The sequence below is a fragment of the Gallus gallus genome, chromosome 7 (assembly GCF_016699485.2).
Source record: "Gallus gallus isolate bGalGal1 chromosome 7, bGalGal1.mat.broiler.GRCg7b, whole genome shotgun sequence".
Taxonomy (NCBI): Eukaryota; Metazoa; Chordata; class Aves; order Galliformes; family Phasianidae; genus Gallus; species Gallus gallus.
Window position 1 is genome coordinate 35,700,446 of NC_052538.1, and position 22,197 is coordinate 35,722,642.

Consider the following 22,197-nt stretch of genomic DNA (forward strand, 5'->3'; position numbering starts at 1 on the left):
CCACGCTCCCCTGGCCTGCCCTGGAGCAGCAGGACTGCTGCAGCGCTCATCTGGCTGGGGCAGGGTGCTTGGGCACGTCTGTGCTGGGTGGATGTCCTAGTTAGATATTCACTGTATTGCAGCTTTGTTAGGAGACCTTCAGCAGCTTGCTTGTTATGGTAAGGAATGCCAAATTAGTTGGACGTAGCTGCTGTGGTACTGTAAAACAGCTTTTGGATTTATCGCTAACAACATTCAGAGGAAACCTATGGTAGAGTAGAAGCGGGAACAAGGGGAGATAGCTGTGTGTGTGCTTTGGAGTGCCAGTGACTGACGTGGAGGACGATGGATGCAGAACTGCCTGCAGTAGATGATGCAGAGCCTCCCACAGAGGTCTTCGGTCACCTTGTCCTTAGCACACGCCTATGCCTTGGGTTTCCTGGGCATTTTCTGAGCGTGCTAATAGTGCTAGTGTCAAGAAAGCTTTACATCTCTGTTTGGAGCAAGTTAAGCTTGGAGGCATTTATCTTGGGTTTGGAGGATCTGAATGTTGCAAAAGGAGGATGATATTTCACTGAAAAAATGAGAAGACTGAGAGGCAGCACTCTTGTTCTTCTCTCCCCTTCTGTTCTCTGGAGTGGTAAGGATTGTTGGAGTGCCACAACGCATTCCAACCTGTTTGGAATTGGGAGTGATTGTTATTTCAAACTAACATGTCTGAAAGTAACGAGGTTTTATTTCATCAGCAAAAAATGTTTTCTCAACCGTGAACGGTGCTGTAGCGAGAGCTGATCTGCAATACTTTTGCAATAGCTGCTCTGCATGGAGGAGCAGCAACGGCTTCTTTAGGTGTCAGCGCAGAAGGTGATGGCACGAAGTGCAGAGTTTTAATGTCATTGTTTGTGGGGAAATGTGCACACGTGAGTTAAAGTTAAAACCACACAGACACACCTCCCAACAAATAAACCCGTTCCCGAGTGGAAGGGCCATCAGACCATGACCCCATCTTACCAAACTGAGGTATTATTCTCCGTAGATGATAAATTTATGAGCCAGTAAGTCACTCCTCATTGCTTTCCAATCTAGACCTCCACAGATCTCTGCTGTTTGCACTGTGAAATACTCCAGCACTCTGCGCTGTGGATTCCATTAATCTGAAGCCAGTGTTGTTTTTTCTCAATGCGTAGTTAATCAACAACTGGTTATTTCCCAGCCCTCTTCCTACAAGTGCATTGCCTAGGCACTCAGGGTTCCCTTGGACAGCTGAGAACTGAGCAATAGCAAGGGTTTTCTCACAGCAGAGTAATGATGAGGGGGATATGGATGAGAAAGCTTCCTTGAAGGGGTGCTATGCAGAGCTGCTACTTCAGACTTTACTTTGTGTGGAGATGGCACTTCCGTTGGATAGCAGTTAATTACAGGATCACAGAATGGTTGGGTTGGAAGGGATCCCAAGGATCATGAAGCTCCAACCCCCCCACCACAGGCAGGGCCACCAACCTCCATATCTCATACTAGACCAGGCTGCACAGGGCCCCATCCAACCTGGCCTTGAACACCTCCAGGGTTCTGTTGTGCTGGGTTTCCTGCCCTGTACAAACAAGCCCTGCAGCACCCCATGGGCCAGGGAGCTGCAAACAAAGCACCAGAGCAAAGAGGGATGGCTCTGCTGCTGCATGCCTTTGGCCCTGGGCTAGAAGAGCGTTCTGGATGTGCTGTACATGAAAGTAGCTGCTGTAATGCAGCTTGCTGCTATTATGCCTTTTTTCCCCCACTCTGCTGCTCGCTGTGTGAACAAGGCATTGAATGTTCTCAGCCCGTCGTTAAAACGCTCTGTTTTGAGATAGTCTTTGTAAGGTCACTTCATCCCTTCCCTGACACTGCTGTAGCAGAACTGTTGATGCATTTGTTTAATGATTTGCCTGCCACTTCTGACAGATGGCTGTTTAGTCTCATGCATCTGCTGTGTTGGAGCATCTGCAACTTTTCTTGACATCTTGCTAAGTTGTTTTGCTGTTCTTTTCTGCAGTTTATTCTGGGCATTGTTTGCGCGGTTGAATCAGAGTTACTGTTTGTTTCTTCATCGGTGCTTCATCATATCACTGTTTCTGTTCACTTCACATAGCTTGCCTTGTGCTCGAAGACTGATGGCACTGTACTGCCTCAGCTGGGTTAGAATGAGGATGAGGAGAGGGGAGGTGGCACCTCCAGGCCATTGATCCCATCTTTACAACTTTGCCCTTTTAGCTGGGAACAGATGATGTGCGCGGCGGTTCGAGGTGTGCGGGCAGAATCAGAAGGACCAAACTTTGCATAAACCATTTGTACTGAGCGTTCCGAATGCTGGCAACATAAATCAACAACAATATCTATTACAAATTCATCACTTTACCTGTATTATCTTTGATAGAACTGGTCCGGGCGCGCGGGGAAGTGAACCACATCCGAGGAAGTTTAGCCCTGCTGTAAATTAATTATTCAGGACACACAGAGCCTGGCCCCTTCAATGTATAGTAATTCTTTCCAGCCAGCATCCTGGACTTTAACTTCAGTGGCGATAATAAATAGGAAAAGTCTCAGGTGAAGCCCGTGTTTTAAAGTAATTAATCATCTTCCCCTCATGGTCCCTCCGCCTCTCTCTTGGTTTTCTTTAACGAGGGAATTTCGGTAATAAATCTTTAATGATATGTGTTAAGAATCCTTCATTAATTCTTGTCTGCTTATTTCTTTTCTGATGATTTCATGCTGTATGTTGGGAAGCCAAAATACCTATGAAATAATAATACAAAAGCAAGTTACGGAAAACTTCTAATTTAGGGCAGCCTGTAAGATGCGTTGGGTTTTGCACGTAGTGTGGCACAGCCCGGGCCAGGAGTCGTGGTGGGCTGCAGCGGCACTGCTGAGTGTATGCCTCAGCGGAGCAGTGCGGTTGCAGTGGGGTCTCATGCTGGAGGAGGAGCGCTCTGTGGGGTGGCTGAGCCCATCGCCCTCGGCCCCACAGCAGCGAGGGGTGCGGGGTGGGAGCACGGTGGGGGCCGTGCGGAGGACGTGTCTTTTAAATAGCGACGTCGGGCGCGAGCAGCCATCACGGCTATTGGATGTGACAGGGACAGCTGTGACAGATCGGTTCTGACACGCTTCCGTACCGCGCGTCTGTGGCTGGAGGTGACTCACATCCTTCCCCGGTGCCTTCCCGCTGCAGGACAGCACAACGACGCGCGGATGAACCTCGCCATCGCCCTCACCGCTGCCAGGTACGGCGCTGCCACCGCCAATTACACTGAAGTGCTGCGCCTGCTGAAGAGGACAGAGCCGGGCAGCGGCAAGCAGCGCGTGTGCGGGGCGCGCTGCAGGGATGTCCTCACAGGTGTGTGCCACGGCCGGGAGCTGCGCTGGGAGGTGGGGGTGGGAGCGGGGAGCGCCAATGGTGAATATGGATGGGCTGACAAAGGGGCCACCTTCCCAGAGTGCAGTGGCACTGCGTTAGTGTCGGTCATCTTTAACTCGTGTCGCGTTTTTCACTCAGATCCTGGTGTTTTGGCAGGGTAGGCTGAGCTTTACATCCAAAGCCTACCCTCAAACAGAGGCGCTGCTGTAAAATGCTGTGTGCCATACAGCGATAACACCCCTCACCAGCCCAATCCTCCTCTGAGAGGCACAGCTCGGCCCGCTCCTCTCCGACCTCCCGCCCTGCCTTCCTTCACAGGTAGCACAGAACTTTGCAAAATGCCTCCTCTGAAGTCTGGCTTTAAGTGCGGACTTGGTTAGTTTTGGGGAACAGTTCTGGCTGCTCCCTTCAGACGAGCAGAATGTGTGTTACAGTAGGTTAGGTTCACAGATTAATAACGTGAGTGTCAGCGGGCAGGGAAACAAATGGGGCCTGTGATTGATGTTGTTTTCTTTCACAGGGCAGGAATTTGATGTCAAAGCCAAATGTGTTATCAATGCTACAGGACCTTTCACAGACTCGGTGCGCAAAATGGATGATCAGGAAGTGCCCAACATCTGTCAGCCCAGTGCAGGCGTGCACATTGTGATGCCGGGCTATTACAGGTAACGGTATTCCAAACCCAGGCCATTTGTAACCCTCTCTGCTGGTGGCTGTAATAAATAAGCTTGTGAGGACGCGGTTGTGGTTTTTATGGTAGCTTTGAGTGCACGCTTGAAGATTCTGTAATTATTATTCGTTATTTAGAAAGTTCTGGTACTCTGCGTGTTCAAACACCAGCTTTATCTAGGTGGGGAAGAGTGAAGCCTCGTGGCTTGTAGTGAGACTTTGCAGGGCAGAACTCCTGCTGAAGCAGAAGGGCCTTTAGGCAGTGACTGCTGTAAGGTGGCTCTCCTTTAAGGGGTGAGTTGCGCATGTTGACTGCTTCTTCACCCCATTAGGAGAACAAGAAGTGTAGAAAGCCTTCCAGAGAGGTTCCTGCCTTCCTAGAAAGCTTTCTGTCTTATAAAATAGCATGCTGTCTAGGCAGTCATCTGCCATTACACTCTGCCTCTGGTATTAGTCTGGATGGATGCCACTGGTGTTAGGAATGCAGCACGTACACAGTGTAGCACGTAGTTCAGAGTACCATTAAATGCTGATGGGTGCTGCTGGGCAGGTGCCTGCCCACCCTTGCTGGTTCAGGTGAAGGGCACTGCTCTGCCTGCACTGAGCTCACCACAGGCTCCTGGGGCCCTGCAGACTCATTCCTGCTTCTCTCCTGATTTGTTGCTGCCAAACCAAATCCCCTTCTAACACACGTAAGCCGTTTCAGTTGAAGCTCAAATATTACCTTTGGTTCCCAAAGTCATTAGCATCCTAATGGAAATTCACATTTATAGACTTATACCGGTTCTGTTGATACAGTGCACTTACAATAATGCCTTCCATGTGACTGTTGCAATCTTCTGTGAATATAAATCTAGACTTCAGTGCACAAAGTGCTGTTGTTGCCTGAGCTGTCCCAACAGGACATGACCAGAACCTATAAAATTGAGGCATCTTTGGCCTAGTGGAAAATCACTGTTGTGATCTGTATTTTTTTGTGTGTCTTCCGCCATGACGATCAGGAAGTGACTTTGACAGCTGCTTTAAAGCAACAGCCAAGAGGATAAAAAGTTTGTAATCCCAGGTTGTTCACATGCAGTGGTAAGCAGGTGCACTACTTCATGGTATTGGCGTAGGGCCACCAAGTCAGCTGTTGGGCTTGGAGTCACTTTGTAGATTCCAAGTTGAAGGTGGCTTGGTACGCACGAGGGCTCTAATTACGTGTTTTGTAAATACCTAATAATTGTAACTGCTAATGCGGAGGAAAATTCTTCTCCTTGTTCCCCTGTGTGTGTCAGTGTGTGGGCATTGCTTTTCTTGTAAAATAGTGTCTGCCCACATGCTGCCTCCGCAGTGCAGCTGATGAAATAAAACCCATTTCCGTTCAGTGGGGAAGCCTGATCCGAGGAGCGCATAGAAATCCTCGTGGTATTTAACCTCACTTGTATGGAGTCTTTATTCCTGGTTCCAAGAGGATGGATATTCCTTAACAAGTCAGACTTATTTCATTGCATCTGCTTGTCTTTGTGGTTAAATAATTTGTAAAATTTGTGTGAGTTTGGGCCAGAATTCTGTAGAGAATTTTGTATCTAGATACGGTTTAGATTTTGTAAAACTAACATTAATGTAATGCGTTCACTTCCCATGGGATTCTCGCTCATTTATGTTCTTCATTAATAGTCCCAGTATTCCTCCTCTCATTAATTCTATTTTTAGTATACATGTCTGTTCTAGTAACTGCAATAACTCTTTCACTCCCTATTGTTTAAGCACAATATCTGCAAAAAGAGGGGGGATTCTGGCCACCTCTGTTCAGATTAGTACATCTCAGACGGGAAGCCTATGTGTTCCACTCAACAAATTTCAGGTGTTTACAGTCCTCTGTAATTTTCCTACCCACTTCATGTTCTTGGTTCCAGTTAAATTTGAATTATAGAATGGTTTGAGCTGGAAGGCCGCCCATAAAGGCTGCCTGGTCCCACTCCCAGCAATGCACAGGGACAGCCACAGCTCCATCAGTGCTCAGAGCCCAGCCCGACTGTGGGTGTCTGCAGGGATGGGGCACTGCCACCTCCTTGGGTACGCTGTGCGGTGCCTCACTGCCCTTAGCATGAACGTCTTCCTTATATTCACACTATTAAACCTTAGCTCTGCTTTCTTGGAAGTCACCTGTTTTCTATTTAATTGCGTGTATGGGGTTTCCGCTCAGAGTCTTCCACATTTCTGATCTGACATCCAGAATGAATAACTTACTGACTTCAAGCTCAAGAGCTCAGATCTGTCCTTCAAATGAAGTTTTGTTTAATTTAGTAGTCTGTAGCTCATTTTCTCACATCTTATTTATACTTCAGTGTTCAAGGTTCTATCCTCATTTGTTATATGCCCTGCGCATTGTTCAGCGCAGCCGTGCTGCTGTTTCTGAGGCAGAAGCATATTTAGGAGCAGACATGCTCCAAGCACTCGGTTAAGTCAGCAGTTGCTGTGTCATTAGCTCCCAGAGGAGTGGGTATCCTGATGTTTGTTCTGCCAGCAGGCACTTCTGATCCATCTGTATTAGGCTCCTAGGCTCTATTTGCCACTATATTTCTGTCTCCTATTAGAGTTTACAAATCCTAATCTTACCTGTTTTAGTGATCTTGAAGGATCACTAGAGAAACGTGCCGGTGGGTGATAGCACTGTACTGCGTGGCGGACCAATTCCACGGCCATCAGAATGTGTTGTAAGAACACGTGCTTGGAGCAGCGCTGCTGCGTTCTGCTGGCGGCATGCTGCTTGTTGCTGGGTGTTCTAGTTTCTTTGGTTGCTCTGCAGTTACTTCTGTAAGACAGAATAAGCAGAGCAAAGGGAGACTGAGAAGAACTTCCCAGGATAGCCGGTGGCCATTAAGTCAGCAAATTAATTGATGTACAGAGGGCTTCTCCATCCTTTCTCATCGCGTGCTGTCGCCCTCTGTGCGCACTGCAGTCTGTAGGTGTTACGGTGAAGCTTATTTTTAATTCTTTACTCATTTCTCTTTCCCAGTTTTTTACTTAAATCTATGTTAAAAAAATATACTATTCTTTTGAGAATGTCTGAAGTGATCTGAATATTCTGATACTGTATATTAAATCTCCCGTTTTCTGTCTCTAAATCAATAGCTTTTTCATTTTAAAAAGTAATCATTTGGCTGACGTGATTTACCTTTCACAAATCTGTGTTGACTTCCCCTATTAAATTGTACTTTTCCAACTGTATGCTTAAGCTGTCTATAAATATCATCTAAAAAATGTTCTAATATACATGCTATATATGAAATTTTCAGCTGCTCCTAGCCTTTCCAGATATTGCAAACTTGCCCTCAGTAATCAGTTCGGACTTCCTAAAAATGAAATATTCAGTGATTCGGCTCGTAGCTTTCTTAAATAGGTAATTCTACCCAACCTCCAGTCTTTGTCTCCCTTCAGCTTGTTGTGTTAGTAGTTACCCGAGTCTGTTGAGTTATCCCCTCTGCTGATCCTTCCCGTATCCTCCTTCTAGTACCAGCAATAGGCGCAAAACCTGGAGACTGCTAACCTGCCTGCAGGTGATTGTATGAGGGCTTCCAGTACCTAATAGCAAAGTCAGTGTCTTTCCTTTCAATACAAGTTAATAGAAAAAGGGGCAGCTTGAACATTCTCCCATGTAACAACTACTTACATCGAAGGGCTTTTAGGCGCCTCGTTTCCTGAAATAGAGGCAGTGCTATTCAGTGAGTGATGAAGATTAACTTTCTCTTTTGCACACGTGGATATTTTTACTATTATTTTTTAGTATTATTTTCCAGAAAACCTTGATAAATAAGTTTAAAACTTCATGTGCAAAGAGCTATCCTCTTTCCTGAATCATTCTATAGCACTGGTACAAATGAATGAAGGTGCTGGCATCTGATTCGTCATTATGGAGGTGGTGTCTTCTGCTGTTTCCCCTCCAGAGATGGTTCCTAGCTCAGGAATGCTGCTGGAAGCATTTGGAATGTATTTCTGGTCTGAATCTCTTGGCAGCCTGGGCTTCGGTTCCTGTTCTCATGGCAGGTGCTTACTGAACTCAGGCTGTAGGATCCTTGGAAGTTCCCTGTTGTAATGTACTCATAATGCTTTTGATCTCAGTGTTTTTGTTCTCTCCTTTTTTTCTACTTCTTGTTCCTAACTTTGCCTTCTTCCTCCCACCCCACCTTAGTTGTGAATATAGGTTGCAGAAGTCATTGGGCGTCTTTTCTGTTCCCTGAGTAAGTTACCTGATAAATGGGGTTCCTAATGTTTGGCCTTAAATTCCTGTCTCCTCTCCAACACATTAAGAACAAACTAGAGTTCTGTTTTTGTTCTTTTCCCCTGCAGCCTGTGCACTGTTTCAGCCTTAACTGTTCTTTGTGACACTGTCTAAGTTACTGTCTGTTTCTTCATACTAAAAGTAGTTGTTCATTCCACGATAGGGGTTTCCAGCAAATGCTGTTTTGCGTTTCAAATCCTTATATTTGAAATTCTGGTGACTGGAGGGTGGAGGAGCCAAGGGCCTGGTTGCTCTTGCTAAGGATGTGCCCTGCAGTCTGGTGCAGGAAGTCACATTCTGGGAATCGCATTGAAGGGCCTTAATCCCAGAAGTTTTGAGAAATACATTTTAAAGTTGTGTGGTGGTGATCTCTGCTGGCACAGGAGCAAGGGTGATGACATAATAGCTGAGCATGTGCAAGAACAGATCCCTGGTGATGCCTGGCCTGCTCTGAATCACGTCCCTTCTCTTTCAGCCCTGATAACATGGGTCTGCTTGACCCAGCCACCAGTGACGGCAGAGTGATTTTCTTCCTGCCTTGGGAGAAGATGACTATTGCAGGGACCACAGACAGCCCCACCGATGTCACCTCCCATCCCATACCGACAGAAGAAGACATAAACTTCATTCTGAGTGAAGTGCGCAACTACCTGAGTGTTGATGTTGAAGGTAGGAGTGTCAGTTTTTGCTGGGAGGGATATCTACAATATTTCAGTCTGACTACGTGCTGTCTGTCTCAGGTTTCTGCAGTGACTGATAGCTGTGTTCTTGCCCCTCTAATACTTGTGGGATGTAAGTGTCATCTCAATCCATTTTGGAGCTATCACTGATGCTTTTCCAGATTTACTCTCTCTACTTGGACTATTCAAATGGAAATCGGTGGATATCTGAGCGTGCAGATTTCACGTACCTCTCATCTAACAGGCAGCAGCTGTCAGATGACCCATTCTGGCCTTTTTGGGTGGCAGATGCAAAGCTTGGCTGAAGTGGGTCGGTTCGGTCGTACATCCATACAGGTGCATCCTAAAATTCTCCTGCTTTGATTGTAGGAAGAGTTCTTCTGACTTTTCCTCTGTCTTTCAGTTTTCTAGATGCTTTTTTAATTACTTAATTATTGGTGTGGTAAATACCTAACAGTTCAGCTCTTGGTTGAAGAGGGAAGTATGATGGGCAGAAAGGGGAATTCATCAGAACACTTGGTGACCATTGACCTCAGTAACTGAGCTGAGAACACCTGTGTTGGAAGGTGCTGGCTTGTTTGGCCTTAGTGCTAGTTTAAAGGTGAGAGGTTTCCTTACTTTGTGGTGAGATTCACTGTTTGGTTGGGTGTTTTTTTGCTGTTATGTGCTTTTTTGCTGTTTTTTTACTGGTTACATGAAAGCATCTGTGCTCCTGTTGTAGTAGTGCTAAAAGAAATCTGAGCACCGCTGTTTGTCAGGAGCACTGCGATCTCTGGGATTTAGGAAACCTGCTGTCCAGCACTTGGGAATATTAGATTCCCAGATTCCTGAAATGAGCAGTTTGGTGGCTCTCTGTTGTGCAACTTTGGGACAGACAGCCTTGAGGAAACGTACCTTTACTTTTCTGGTGCAGAAGCCAGTGTAAGTCAGCACGGTGGGACAGGCAGGTAGCTGGTGGTGTTCAGACTGAACAAGGCAGAAATCTTGCAAGGTATTTCACAGGAGTGCATTATGAAGTGTTCCGTTCTTTCGAATGAAACCTACCTAGGTGTGCATACTGTTTTTCACGTTGCAATTAGCAGTGTTTATAGATTGCCTGTTATTGAATTAACAACTGTGCTGGCCGTATCAACTCACTGCAGACCTGCCTTTTTGCTGCCAGAGACAGTGCCAGGGTTATCAACTTACACAGGCTTGGATGTGTTCCAACTGTTTAATTATAGTGTCACGCATGCTGCTTTTTCTAGTTTCATTAGTTTATAAATGTAATATGGTATCTTATTTCTGTGATTAACACTTCATTTTGGCAGGTTAAACATGCTGGCAGAGCACCATTGATTTCTGAAATCTATTTTGTGTTCTTTGGGGATATTTTTACACCCTCTTACCGATTTTTTAAGTTATCAGTTATTTGAAAGCTGCATCAAAAATTGTTTCAGGGCTTCGGTGTAAATTGGTCAATTTTTACTATTGTAAATTTAACAAGCAGCAAAATTAATTTCATGAGATTATTGGTTCCATGTTTTATACATTCCCGTAGAAAGTCCCTTTCAGAGGCTGGAGTATTTTCCCGCAGCTGTTAAGGACTTCTTTGAACTACTTGCTGCCTTCAGATTTTGTTCTTTCACATTCACTGGAAGGTCAGTCAGAGTTTGCTATTGGGATGTAGTGACTGCCAGGGAGCAAAGGAGTGGCATGGGGGCATGTAAAGGGCCATTGAGTTGGACTTCTTGTGAAGTGGGAAGATGCTCCTGAAGCAGGTAACATTGGAAAGGCAGGGCCGGAAGAAGTGGCTGGGTAAGAACAGTGTGGGCTTCTGGATGATCTGTGACAGATCATCTGGGCCCCCTGGGGTTGCTCTGCAAATGCTGGGGGCGCAGGGGAGCCACAGGCCTAGGAGATGTGCTGTAGCCTAGCAGGTACAGATGTGCCATCAGGCTTCTGACAGAGGCTGTGAATAAAGATTACTTATTTTTTCCAGATCCTTCCTCTTGACGAATTCCACACTATTCTAAAAGCTTTCAAGTCCCAAAAGCAAATGTTGTAGGAACAGACTTTATTTTGATTTCTGAAGTGCCATATAAGGACTGCCCTGTTCACAGCAGCAAGAAAGATAAGACTTGGTGCTGCTCTGGGTGCTGTTTATGGTGGGATTTCTGTTTTGGATTGAGAGTTTTCTGACAGCTGAGTCTCATGGCAGATCAGTTCCCATAATCTCTCTCTTGTTGAATTCTTAACCAGTGTGACAGACAGGTCTGTCCATCTTCGGCTTTGTTTTGGGTCAGACAGCATTATTGATACAGAGAAGTGCAGTGCCGTTTTTCGTGCTACTTGGAGGTAATGCCACAGAGACCATAAGATGGATAGGAAATGAATACAGAGTTCCTGACTGATTTTGGTTGACTTTTTCTTCTGGACAGTGAGAAGAGGAGATGTGTTGGCAGCGTGGAGTGGCATACGTCCTCTGGTCACCGACCCCAACTCCAAGGACACGCAGTCGATATGCCGGAACCACGTTGTTGCTGTTAGTGACAGTGGCCTTGTCACCATAGCAGGTAGGGGAGGCTCATTTCAGGTGTTGCTTTCGTTGGGCTTCCCTAGTGCATTTTGTGCAAAATTTTCTTGCAGCGTGATGCTTTGCCTTCCTACAGTTAGGTAGTGGTCTGTCAGCAGCAGTGTGACTGGCTTGTTAGACCAACTCTAGTAAGAGTAACGTGATAAAATACATGGTATGTACCAACCACGTTTCCCTTGCTTTCCCCAAATAAAGAAGCAAATGTGTGCTTATAGGTGGGAAGTGGACAACATACCGTGCCATGGCTCAGGATACAATTGATGCTGCTATTCAGGCACACAATCTGCCTGCGGGTTCCAGTAAGACAATTGGGCTGCTGCTCCAAGGGGCTGAGGACTGGAGCCCCACACTCTACATTAGGTTGGTCCAAGACTATGGACTTGAAAGCGAGGTGAGCCATTGTTACTGTTCATGTGCTGATATTTCTGTGTTGGAGGGTTTTATTCTTTCCCTAAAGACAATATTTTCGTAACGTTTTAACTGTTTTCTGCTTTAAAATGCTATGAGATGCTAGAGTGTCCCTTTCCTTGGGCACGACAAACCTGTGCTACTCTCTGATCACATCTGAAGTAGAAGAGTTGAAGCACCATGGTCATTTATCTGGATCCGTACATAGTAGCATTAGCTTAGATGTAACTCATTCACAGGGCTAGCAGTTTCCTCTTGCACCATCAGAGCCTGATACCCTCTTTAGCATCTTTGTTATTAGTGATGAGAGAACTGACAATAAAAAAATCCATATATTTGTGCTTTCAAAAGCATACTGAACTTGTTTTCAACTCCCTAGGTGGCTCAACATCTAGCTTCTACATATGGTGACAAGGCTTTCGAGGTGGCCAAAATAGCCCAAGTTACAGGAAAGAGATGGCCTATTGTTGGAAAACGTCTTGTTTCTGAGTTTCCTTATATCGAAGCAGAGGTATGTGGGGAAAAAAACTACATCACACTTGAGTGCTTCTTGGGAATGAAGCAGATGCTAGAGCAGGTCCATCTCGCTCTGAAAAATACCTTCATAAGCCCTTTCCTTTGAGATTCAGATGTTTTTGTTTTCATTTTTTTCCACTTCACCTGATCATACTTAATTTTTTTTATGTAAAACCATAGAATCACCAAGGTGAAAAGGCCTCCAAGATCATCCAATCCAACTGCCCACCTACCACCAGTATTTCCCACTAAACGATGTTCATCCAGACATCTCTTCATCTGCCTCCCTGGGCAGCCTGGGGACTGGTGTTCCAGCACCTGAACACTCTTTCAGACAAGAATTTTTTCCTAATATCCAATGTGAAATAAATGTTTTACTACAAATATATAATGTAGCATGAAATATATCTAATGTGGACTCATCTACATTTTTTTCCTTGCCTTGTTCCTTTAGGTCATCTATGGTGTGAAGGAGTATGCCCGCACTGCCGTGGATATCATTTCCCGGCGGACTCGCTTGGCCTTCCTGAATGTGCAGGCTGCTGAGGAAGCTCTGCCAAGGATCGTAGATATAATGGGGAAAGAACTTAACTGGAATGAGCAGAAAAAAAAGGTACAAAGGGCCTTTTTCATCTGGAATTGTTTTGTTTTTCTTTAGTAGTTTCCATGTTAACAAATGAAACTAATTGAATGGAAAACTTCAGTGACGCTTGCTTCCTGAGAGAATGGATACATTCGGTGTACTTCATTTTGAAGTCTTCATCAGAATAGCTGTGAAATGAATGGGTATTGGCCGGGCTGGAGGGAGGAGTGGAAGCATTCCATGACTTTAAAAATGAGGCAGACTTGGCATTCCTATTCTACTTCTTGCAAGCATTTAGTTCAGTGTCACTTCTTACAGGTCTGTCTCAGGAGAGAAGGATTTTGCAGTCTGCATCGCTCTTTTTTCATAGAATCATAGAATGGTTTGAGTTGGAAGGGACCATTAAGACCACATAGTTCCAACCCCCTGCTATAGGCAGGGACACCTCCCTCTAGACCAGGTTGCTCACAGCCCCATCCAGCCTGGCCTTGAGTGCTTCCAGGGAGGGAACATCCATAACACCACTGGGCAAACTGTTCAGGTTTTGAAAAGTGGTGATACAGAGTTTGTTAATTGTTTTTATTTCCTAAATTATTTTGAAGGTTACTGTCTGCTTCCTTTACCCTAGTGGCTCAGTGCTCGTACCTACAGTGTAATCTTAAAAGCATTTACACAGTAATTAGACGCCTTTACTAGGCCTGATATCCCTTTTCAAGATTAAAAGGTGCCTAAGTTGAACTTATTAATAGTTTCCAGCTACTGTCTGCTCAATTTTTGGACCTTACACAAATTCTGGTGAAGTGGAAGGAGCAAATAAATTGTATAAGGAACTTGTTCTTCCTCAGATACGAGAGGGCTTTTCTTCTTGGTTGTAGGAGGAACTTGAAGCTGCGAGGAAATTTCTGTATTATGAAATGGGCTACAAAGTAAAATCTGACCAACTAACAGACAGCTCCGAAATCACTCTGATGCCTTCAGATATTGAAAGGTAAATGAAATAAGAGATTCCTGAGTTGCTGGGAGTTAACAACACCGAGTGTCATTCTTCTCCTCTGATAATCCTTATCTTGCAGGTACAAGAAGCGATTTCACATGTTTGACAAGGACAAGAAAGGGTTTATTACTATACTGGATGTGCAGCGTGTCTTGGAGGTAAAGTTTCCTTCTGCTTTTCTTTTTTAATTGCCATGTGGCATAAATAGTGCTGAGCAATGCAATTGATGTACTTTGTTGTCTATCAAACAGGTCCAGATTGCAAAGTGTACCGCAGTGCAGAGCTGAATTTGGCTTTTTAATACAGAAATTGTTTAATTATATTCACAATAAGATGGTGGTTTTTTTGGAAGGTTTATGGTAGTTATGTACATTGACACTTACCTGACCCTGCTAAAAAGTGTTTTTTTTTTTTTTTGTCTAGAGCATCAGTGTGCAGATTGATGAAAAAACACTCCACGATATTCTGAATGAAGTAGATCTGAACAAGAATGGGCAGGTGGAGCTCATTGAGTTTTTGCAGGTAAGTATTTCTCTGTTCCTAAGAAACTGTGACTGTTGTAACCGTAGCCACAGGTGTTCAGTCCCCCTCCTCCTCCCGTGCAGAAGAGCTGTGCTGGGGAGGAGGTGAGTGCTGCTGGGTACCACGCTCGTGTCGATGCTGTTTGCCAGAGCACAGGACAGAAGTGACGCACAGAGCTGGTTTTAAGCACCTTCCAAATTCAAGGGTATCTTCTGTGCAGAAGCAATTAACCCAAAGAACAGGTCAAAATTTCAAAGCATGCCACTGTGCAGATCTGAATTTGGCTTTTTTATACAGAAATTATGTTTAATTAGATTCCAAGTAAGATGGTTGTTTGTTTGGAAGCTATATTGTAGTTATGCATGCTGACACGTACCTGACCCTGTTATAAATGATTACAGTGTTCAAAATAGCTTGGAAAATTGCAAAGGAAGAGCTTATGGTTAGAACACATGTAGTCCGTGTTATCCCACTGTAACTCCTGGGTTGAGAAATGATACCTCCATTTGTATGAGGAACATTACATCGGCAACATGAATGCCTGCTTTTTGCAGGACTTTAAAATAAGAAAATTAAAGGTGTTACTGAATGTTTGCCCTGCTCCTCTTGCGTATGCAGTTTGCTAACCAGCTTTGTTTTTGTGGAGTCTTTCTTGGTGTGGTATTTCAAGTGAGTGCCATGTCTTTCCTACATGGTGGCAATGATGAATGCTGAACATGAGATAAATTAATGCTGGGGATTTTGGTCAATGTCAGCCCTTTCTTCACTGTGTCAAGTTAAACAAACAAGATCAAGGCAGAGGAAATGGTAATTGTCTCTCTTGAGATGAGCTGTAGATAAGAGGAGCATTGTTGAATCTAAATGCAGAAAATTTTCACAGGTTGTGTCCAGCATTAGAAAAAAGGACTATTTATTTACCTAAAATGCAGCCATTTAGCTGGGTAACTGAAATGTGCATTACTTTTAAAATGAAATAAAAGCTCCCCAGAGCCATCTCACTGAGATAACTGGAAGAGAAAATCACAGGTGGCTTTTTGACTGTTGGGAAGGGTCTCCCTCTTGTGTCCTTTTGCATGTGAAAACTTCAGATTAGGGGGAAAAAACATAAGCTTTTGCTGCAATGGCTTGGGACAGTTGAGAATTTGGTTCGCTGGGATACGCTGTGGTGAAGAAGTCAAAGCAACCAATGTGGCTGCTGTGGGTTTATTTACTTTGCTTTGCTGTGGTGAAGTCTCATTAGGAGTTTCCTGCCCAAAGTCATGCTATGTCTAAAACACAAGTGACAGCTCCCTGCTTGGGTGTCATTTCTAAGTTACTTTACTTGAACTTGAATGACTCTGTTACAGGTTTGTCCTGAGTGTTTCCCTGTGCTCTCCCAGCACTGCACTGAGGATGCATTGCACTTTGCACTTCCTTCCTGCAGAGCCAGAGCTGCACACAGGGAGCTGCTGTGCAGCACAGAGCGCAGTGGGAAGCGTGGTAATAAGAGGAACAGCAGGTTGCCATGGAGGGAACAAAATACACGTGGTGTTTGTTTAGTTTTTTAATGGATCTGTTAAGCCAGTTCTCAATACTTTTGTGTTTGCTCTCTGAAAACTTTCAAGTAATTACATTGTACTGCCAGAGCGCTTGTGGAAAGCTGTGTGCAAATATTTGTGGACGTTTATATTAGAATATAGGAACACATTGTATCAGAGTGGCTGCCTCGCTATCCAGGTGGGAGCGGAGCAGTGCCAAGTGGCTGCCTTTGACCCACTGCAGCCTTCCAGCCCGCCTCAGTTCCTTGGGAGAGCTGCTCAGCAGTGCCTGCAGGTGTTTCACAGATGGAAGGCAGGCCGAGCTGATCAGCGTTTCATGCAGACAGGTGATTCTGATTTGAAAACTTGAGCCGTTTTTGCTTTCATTCACACCTGCTTTTTGCTGTTACCGCCCGTGTTTCCTCAGGTGGTCCTGCTGGCACAGGGAGCCGTCTGATGGCAGAGATTGCTTCTCTGAAGGCTTGCATATGAAAGTTCTGTTTTTGTGGGGGTGCCAAAGGGTCAGCCTGCTGCTCCATAGAGTGCCTTTCCCACAGAGCGTGCAGTATGGTGGGAAGAGCCACAACAAACCGGTTGTGGAGTGCATGACAGGGCAGAATTGGATGGGTGTGATGGAAGGGCTGCTCCGCTGGGAGCCTTGTGGGTGTGGGGCTCTGGGCTCACACGGTGACCAGAATGCCCCCAGCTGCCATGGAGGTCCTTCAGCCTCAGCTGGGTCTGTCCCTTTCCCTCCCTGGGGAGTCATTCCTGTTTCTCAAATGCAGTACCAGCCTATAGAGGTCCAGCTGCAGAAGTAATAGACTTTCCTATAGAAGGAAAGAAATCTGAAGGATTCCTAGCACTCCCCGAGAGTCAGACACTGCTTTTTGTAGTGCTGGTTGCTTTGCATAGTGGTCTTTGGCAAGCTGACTGTATGTAATTTCAAGTCTAATGCTCACTTTATCCATGGGATAAAGAAGAATTAACTAAAACCTTAGCACTAGCGTGTGTTCGTTAAGGTAGAGCTGAGTCCAGTTTCAAGGACTTAAAGGCAAATTAGTTTTAAAAGTCTATAAAATAATTTGGATTTGAAAGAGTTGTGAAAGTCAAGTATGCTGTCTCTGCAAAGAAGGGCTTGTGAATGGGAGGGGGACGGCCGGGGTCAGTGCTGGATCAGCAGTGGTGGTGTTCTACTTGTTACTTCCAGACTGAGAGGGGAATAGAAAAAAGGTGTGGGTGGGGGAGAGCCTGTGCCATAGCTGGGTTATCCCACGTGGTTAGATGGCACTGAAAAAGCACTGCTGTTAATGGATGCTGCACTGCTACTTCCAAATGGGTCACATTTGTTGGCATTTCTGGGAAATGTGTTTTGACTTTGATGTGAGGTGGTTTTGGGGTTTTTTTTTTTGGTTTGTGGGGTTTTTTTTGTTTTTTTTTTTTCAAAGCATGCAGCAGTGCTGCTTTGTTGGTATCACAGAATCACGGAATGGCCTGGGTTGCAAAGGCCCACAGTGCTCATCCCGTTCCAACCCCCTGCTATGTGCAGGGTCGCCAACCAGCAGCCCAGGCTGCCCAGAGCCACATCCAGCCTGGCCTTGAATGCCTGCAGGGATGGGGCATCCACACCTCCTTGGGCAACCTGTTCAGTGCGTCACCACCCTCTGGGGGAAAAACTTCCACCTCATATCCAACCTAAACCTCCCCTGTCTCAGTTTAAAACCATTCCCCCTTGTCCTATCACCATCCACCCTCGTGAATAGCTGTTCCCCCTCCTGTTTATACACTCCCTTCAGGTACTGGAAGGCCACAATGAGGTCTCCCTGCAGCCTTCTCTTCTCCAGCAGAAGATAGTTTAGTCACTGCCAGTACCACGTGCCCTTGGACAAACTGACTGGCTGTGTGGGGCTGGGCTGATATCCCTGCTGCTCTGCCAAGGAGCTGGGAGTGCAGGTGGGGCTGTGCCACCCACCTCCCTTCTCAGTGTGGAAGGGAAGCTGAGGGCTGCTCTCTGTGTTCCTTTCAGCTGATGAGTGCCATTCAGAAGGGCCACGTCTCCGGCAGCAGGCTGGCTGTGCTCATGAAGACAGCAGAGGAGAACCTGCGGCAGCGTGTGGTGATCCCGGTGGACCGCAGCGGCGGAGGGCTGTAGCTCAGCACGGCTGTGCTGCATCTGCTGACAAACATTCCAGTGCTCCCGAGTGCCCTTGCTCGTTCAAGGTGACTGGTGTCTGTAAAAACACATGGGTGCGTTTGTTTTCTGTACTAATGGTTCTCTGTACAGCTCTTAATACTCAGTATGTGGCCTTTTGGATTGGATATGCTTCAGACATGAGTTTGTTAACAGGGGTTCTGGAATATGGTCTGGAAACAGTGGTGCACACACAAGCACATGGGCACGTACTGCCTTGCTCATTAACTTCTAGATCACCTTTACCTTTAAACAAAAAAAAAAAAGTGATTCCTGCCTTTAAAGAGAGCATTGTGGTGAGATTTGCAAATAGGCATTTAGTATTTAAAAGCTGCTGATCTGTCTGCTTCAACAAAGGGCAGCAGAGGGAAGGCTGGTGCCTGGGACTTGAGATAGCTTCACCGAAGGAGCAAAACTTCACCTTCTGGGGGTACCAGGTACAGTTAGGGGCTGGCTGGTTAGTGACTGCCCTTCCACAGGTGCTGGACTTTGCTCCCTTGGGGCGTGTCGTTATTTCAGCAGTACAGTACTTGGCCAGACACAGGTATCAGCAGTACAGAGCTGGAAAACAGCACACAACCCATCACCCAAACTAATAACCCAGCGAGCAGCTAGGGGACAGCTTTCCTTTCTCCACACTAATAGCAACAAGCTTCCTTCAGTCAGCAGCACTCTTCAGCGGGTGATGTCTTATGCTGTAAAGTGCTCTGTACTGTTTCCAGTTTGGGACAAATATGTAAAATATGATGGCTTTTGATAACATAAGTGTTAATTTATTTAAAAACTCAGATTAGATTTCATAGATTTCTTGAGTATAAATACCAGCTGACACAACAGGACCCTCCGTTCCAAGGGCTCAGCATTCCCCCTTGTGTAAAACCTGATCTTCTGACTGATGTCATCACTTTCACTAATGGAAACATCAGTGCAGTAACAGCCAGCAAAGATTACTTCTGCATCTTAAGGGAAAATGATTGCATGTGTGACACGGAGGGGCTGAGGAGTGTTGGTATGTAGCTGAGCGAGTCGGGTGCTTGGGGCTGGAGAGGGAGAGCGCTTCTAGGAATAAATAAAACACAAGGCTTTGAAAAGCAGATCCTTACAATGAACACAGACCAGAAACGGGGGTGAGCCTCACCTGAGTTCCTGTCAGTCTGAACGACTGGTAAAACGTCTCCAGGTTTCTCTGCAGAAATACTGTCTCAGATGCTTTCCAAACGGTTACTGCATGTTGAACCGATGTCATAGGGCTGCTTTGTACCAGAACTGTGCTGCTGTGGGTTCTGTAGCATTGGGCACAGCCCGTGGGAGCAGTGAGTGAATGTGTTTGACAGCGTGTTTTATGAATGGGGTCTGTGGTACTGTCAACTTTTTCGAGTGTGTTCCAGTAGATTTGAGTAAAGTGTGCAAATACTCCATGCAGCTTTGCTTTTCTAAAACCCTTCTCAAATAAGAACGTGGTAAGAGAGTTTACATCACACACAGCACAGCATGGGGTGGAAATGGGCGTCTTTGGGCCCAGCAGCAGGACAGAGGTCCGGAGGGAGGCAGGGTAGGAGCCCATGATTCACTGTATTATTTAAACAGATGTATCTGTTAAAGCAGTGAGACCTTTTCCAGGCCACGTAAAGAAGAATATTTAAAATATTTAATAACTTTTGTATGGTTTGAAGAAGAATTCTCCTCCACTCCTCTGTAAATGGAACTGTTAAGAATGAACGCTTGCAAGTTTACTGTAAAGCCAGGATGTTCTGCGTTGCACCCGGTGTGTGTCCTTCACTCCATGGTTTGTAATGCTGCCCACAGAACGTGACTTTGGGGTTTCCTTGGCTACACACGTGTCCTCCATAGGAGTCTGCTTTGCATCATGGGTGCTTTACTGCCGTGGGTCTCTGCTCCTGTGTGGCACAGCGGGGACTTGTATGGCTGCCCTGAGTGCGGAGGAGGCTGAGTGTTGGTTACAGCAACACGGGGAGAGCACAGCTGCCTACTGCAGCGCTCACCTCTGCTTTCAGGAGCGTTGTGGGGGGTTGGTTGTTGGCTTTGGTCTGCTTGGGGTTTTTTTCTTTGCTCTTCTGCTTTTCTCCATGTGATTGTACTGATGTTGCTGCCCTGCTTTGTTCTGATCCCAGGTGGGGAATGGGGAAGCAGCGCTGGGTGCCAGGGAGGTGGGTGCCTGGGAAGCTGCATGTCCAGCTGGGGAGCGTGCACACGCGTGTGTGTGTGTGTGTATACACATGTCTTACCCCAGCACCTACTGTGCTGTGCTGGGGGGTGCTCTGTGCTGAGCTGTGCAGTGCTGTGTTTGAGGCTGGGTTGTCGTTTTTATAACTGTCCTGGTGTTTTATTGCTGTTATTTATTACTTTTGATATCCAGAATGAGCCGCATGCATTTATAGAGCAATAAGAGGATGTATTTAATGTGCCTTGTTTCTGACTGGGGAGGAACTGAACGCATGAATCAATAAAAGCGATGAAAGGCACTCCGTTCCCGGGCAGTTTGTTACGGCGGCTGCAGAAACAACTCCAGCGAGCCCTGCACAACTCCTTGGAAGCAGAATGCTCACACGGGCACCTGTCAGCAAACGGGACATCACCGTGACTGTGTTTTCCCACTTGAGCCCAGAACTCAGTGCTGTGTGGGGGATGTGAAGGTGAGGGGTCAGCGCAGCGCTGCGGGGCCGTGGCAGCAGGCGTGGATGGCACAGCACAGCACTGCTGTCCTGCGGCTGTTTGTGTGCACTGAGACCTGGGCTGAGCGCTGCTCGGCGCACCGATGGATTTCATCCTAACCGGAATCAATAGGAATGAATGGAAGAGATTTCACAATCCATTCGGATCGTTTCACCTGTCACGTTCGCCACGTGCTGATAAATGCTCAGTAAATCGGTGAAGCCGTTACCACTTTTAACACAGACGGTATCATCTCTGTATATTATTTTATAGGCCTCAATTTCCCCTCCCAACAGGGCCGTCCCCCTGTTGTGGTAACAGTGCTGAGGGTGTGGGGCACAGCCCGGCAGCCCCTCCTGGCCCAGAAGTGAGCAGCGCCGGTACCCCCCAGGGGGAATAACCACGATGCTGAATTCTATCTCATCTGCGCCGTGCGAGCAATATGTCAGAAGATGTTTGCTGTAATCATCCTCATCTCGAGTGCTTTGCGGCACTGAAATGGCCGTGGGCAGCGATCCGGGATGTGCTGCTGAGTGCCGAAGTGCCGCGGAAATCCACGGGAGCTTTTCCAGGCGGCGCTGGGCAGCGGGCTGCCTGCTTTGTGCGGCGCTCAGAAATGCTGATTTATGGCACCTCGTGTTCCCGGCACACCGCAGCCTGCCTTAGAAATACCATACGGAACATCAGAGCAGCATTAATATTAAAGCCTCGGCGCTTGAACTGGGTGTTTCCTGTGTCAGATAGGACCCGATTGCATCTGGTGAGGAGAGTGCCCGTCAGGAAGAATGTGCCTTCCCTGCGAAGTGAGCATCGTTTCCCCACTGCAGCGAGGGCTTCTCACCCTGCGCTCAGCTCGAGCCCTTCTGCTCCTGCCCTGCCCTGCACAGCACAGCACGGCAGTGCCCAGCAGCTCACAGACCCGCAGTGCCAGCAGTACCCGCGCTCTGCCCACGGCGGCTGTGTGCTGTGCTGAGTTCGTCTTTATTTTTCTCTCCTTTTTCTCTCCTTTTCTCCAGATGAAGGCAGGGGGGAACTTTCGCTCTGTGAGGAAGCCTTTACCCTGCTCCGTTATGTTTTCACAACAGTCTCCTGAAGTACACTCACCTGGGTTAGATTATCCACCTGCGTTACATTATCCACCTGCATATCCTGTCTGCAAAACTTGGGGCGTTTCTGACCACTGCTGCGTGCAGAGCTGAACTCGGTGCTAAGGCGGCCGGGCTGTGCTGCTGCTGGGTGGC

General features: G+C 46.5%; 1 protein-coding gene across 11 annotated transcripts in view; it reads left to right on the top strand.

The window, feature by feature from the left end:
- GPD2 (glycerol-3-phosphate dehydrogenase 2) overlaps positions 1-22,197 on the top strand; it is a 64,320-nt gene that overhangs the window by 33,373 nt on the left and 8,750 nt on the right. For 9 of the 11 annotated variants that reach the window (XM_015290195.4, XM_046943870.1, XM_046943869.1 and 6 more), the window contains 11 exons: positions 3,182-3,346; positions 3,888-4,032; positions 8,776-8,969; positions 11,401-11,535; positions 11,771-11,946; positions 12,343-12,474; positions 12,934-13,092; positions 13,938-14,050; positions 14,136-14,214; positions 14,480-14,578; positions 18,119-20,766. In XM_015290195.4, the coding sequence (XP_015145681.1) occupies positions 3,182-3,346; positions 3,888-4,032; positions 8,776-8,969; positions 11,401-11,535; positions 11,771-11,946; positions 12,343-12,474; positions 12,934-13,092; positions 13,938-14,050; positions 14,136-14,214; positions 14,480-14,578; positions 18,119-18,244 (1,523 nt within the window). In that variant the 3' untranslated portion in view covers positions 18,245-20,766. Of the gene's footprint in view, positions 1-3,181; positions 3,347-3,887; positions 4,033-8,775; positions 8,970-11,400; positions 11,536-11,770; positions 11,947-12,342; positions 12,475-12,933; positions 13,093-13,935; positions 14,051-14,135; positions 14,215-14,479; positions 14,579-18,118; positions 20,767-22,197 lie in introns of those variants that run through there. The other 2 variants (XR_006939853.1, XM_040703790.2) reach the window with 2 other exon arrangements.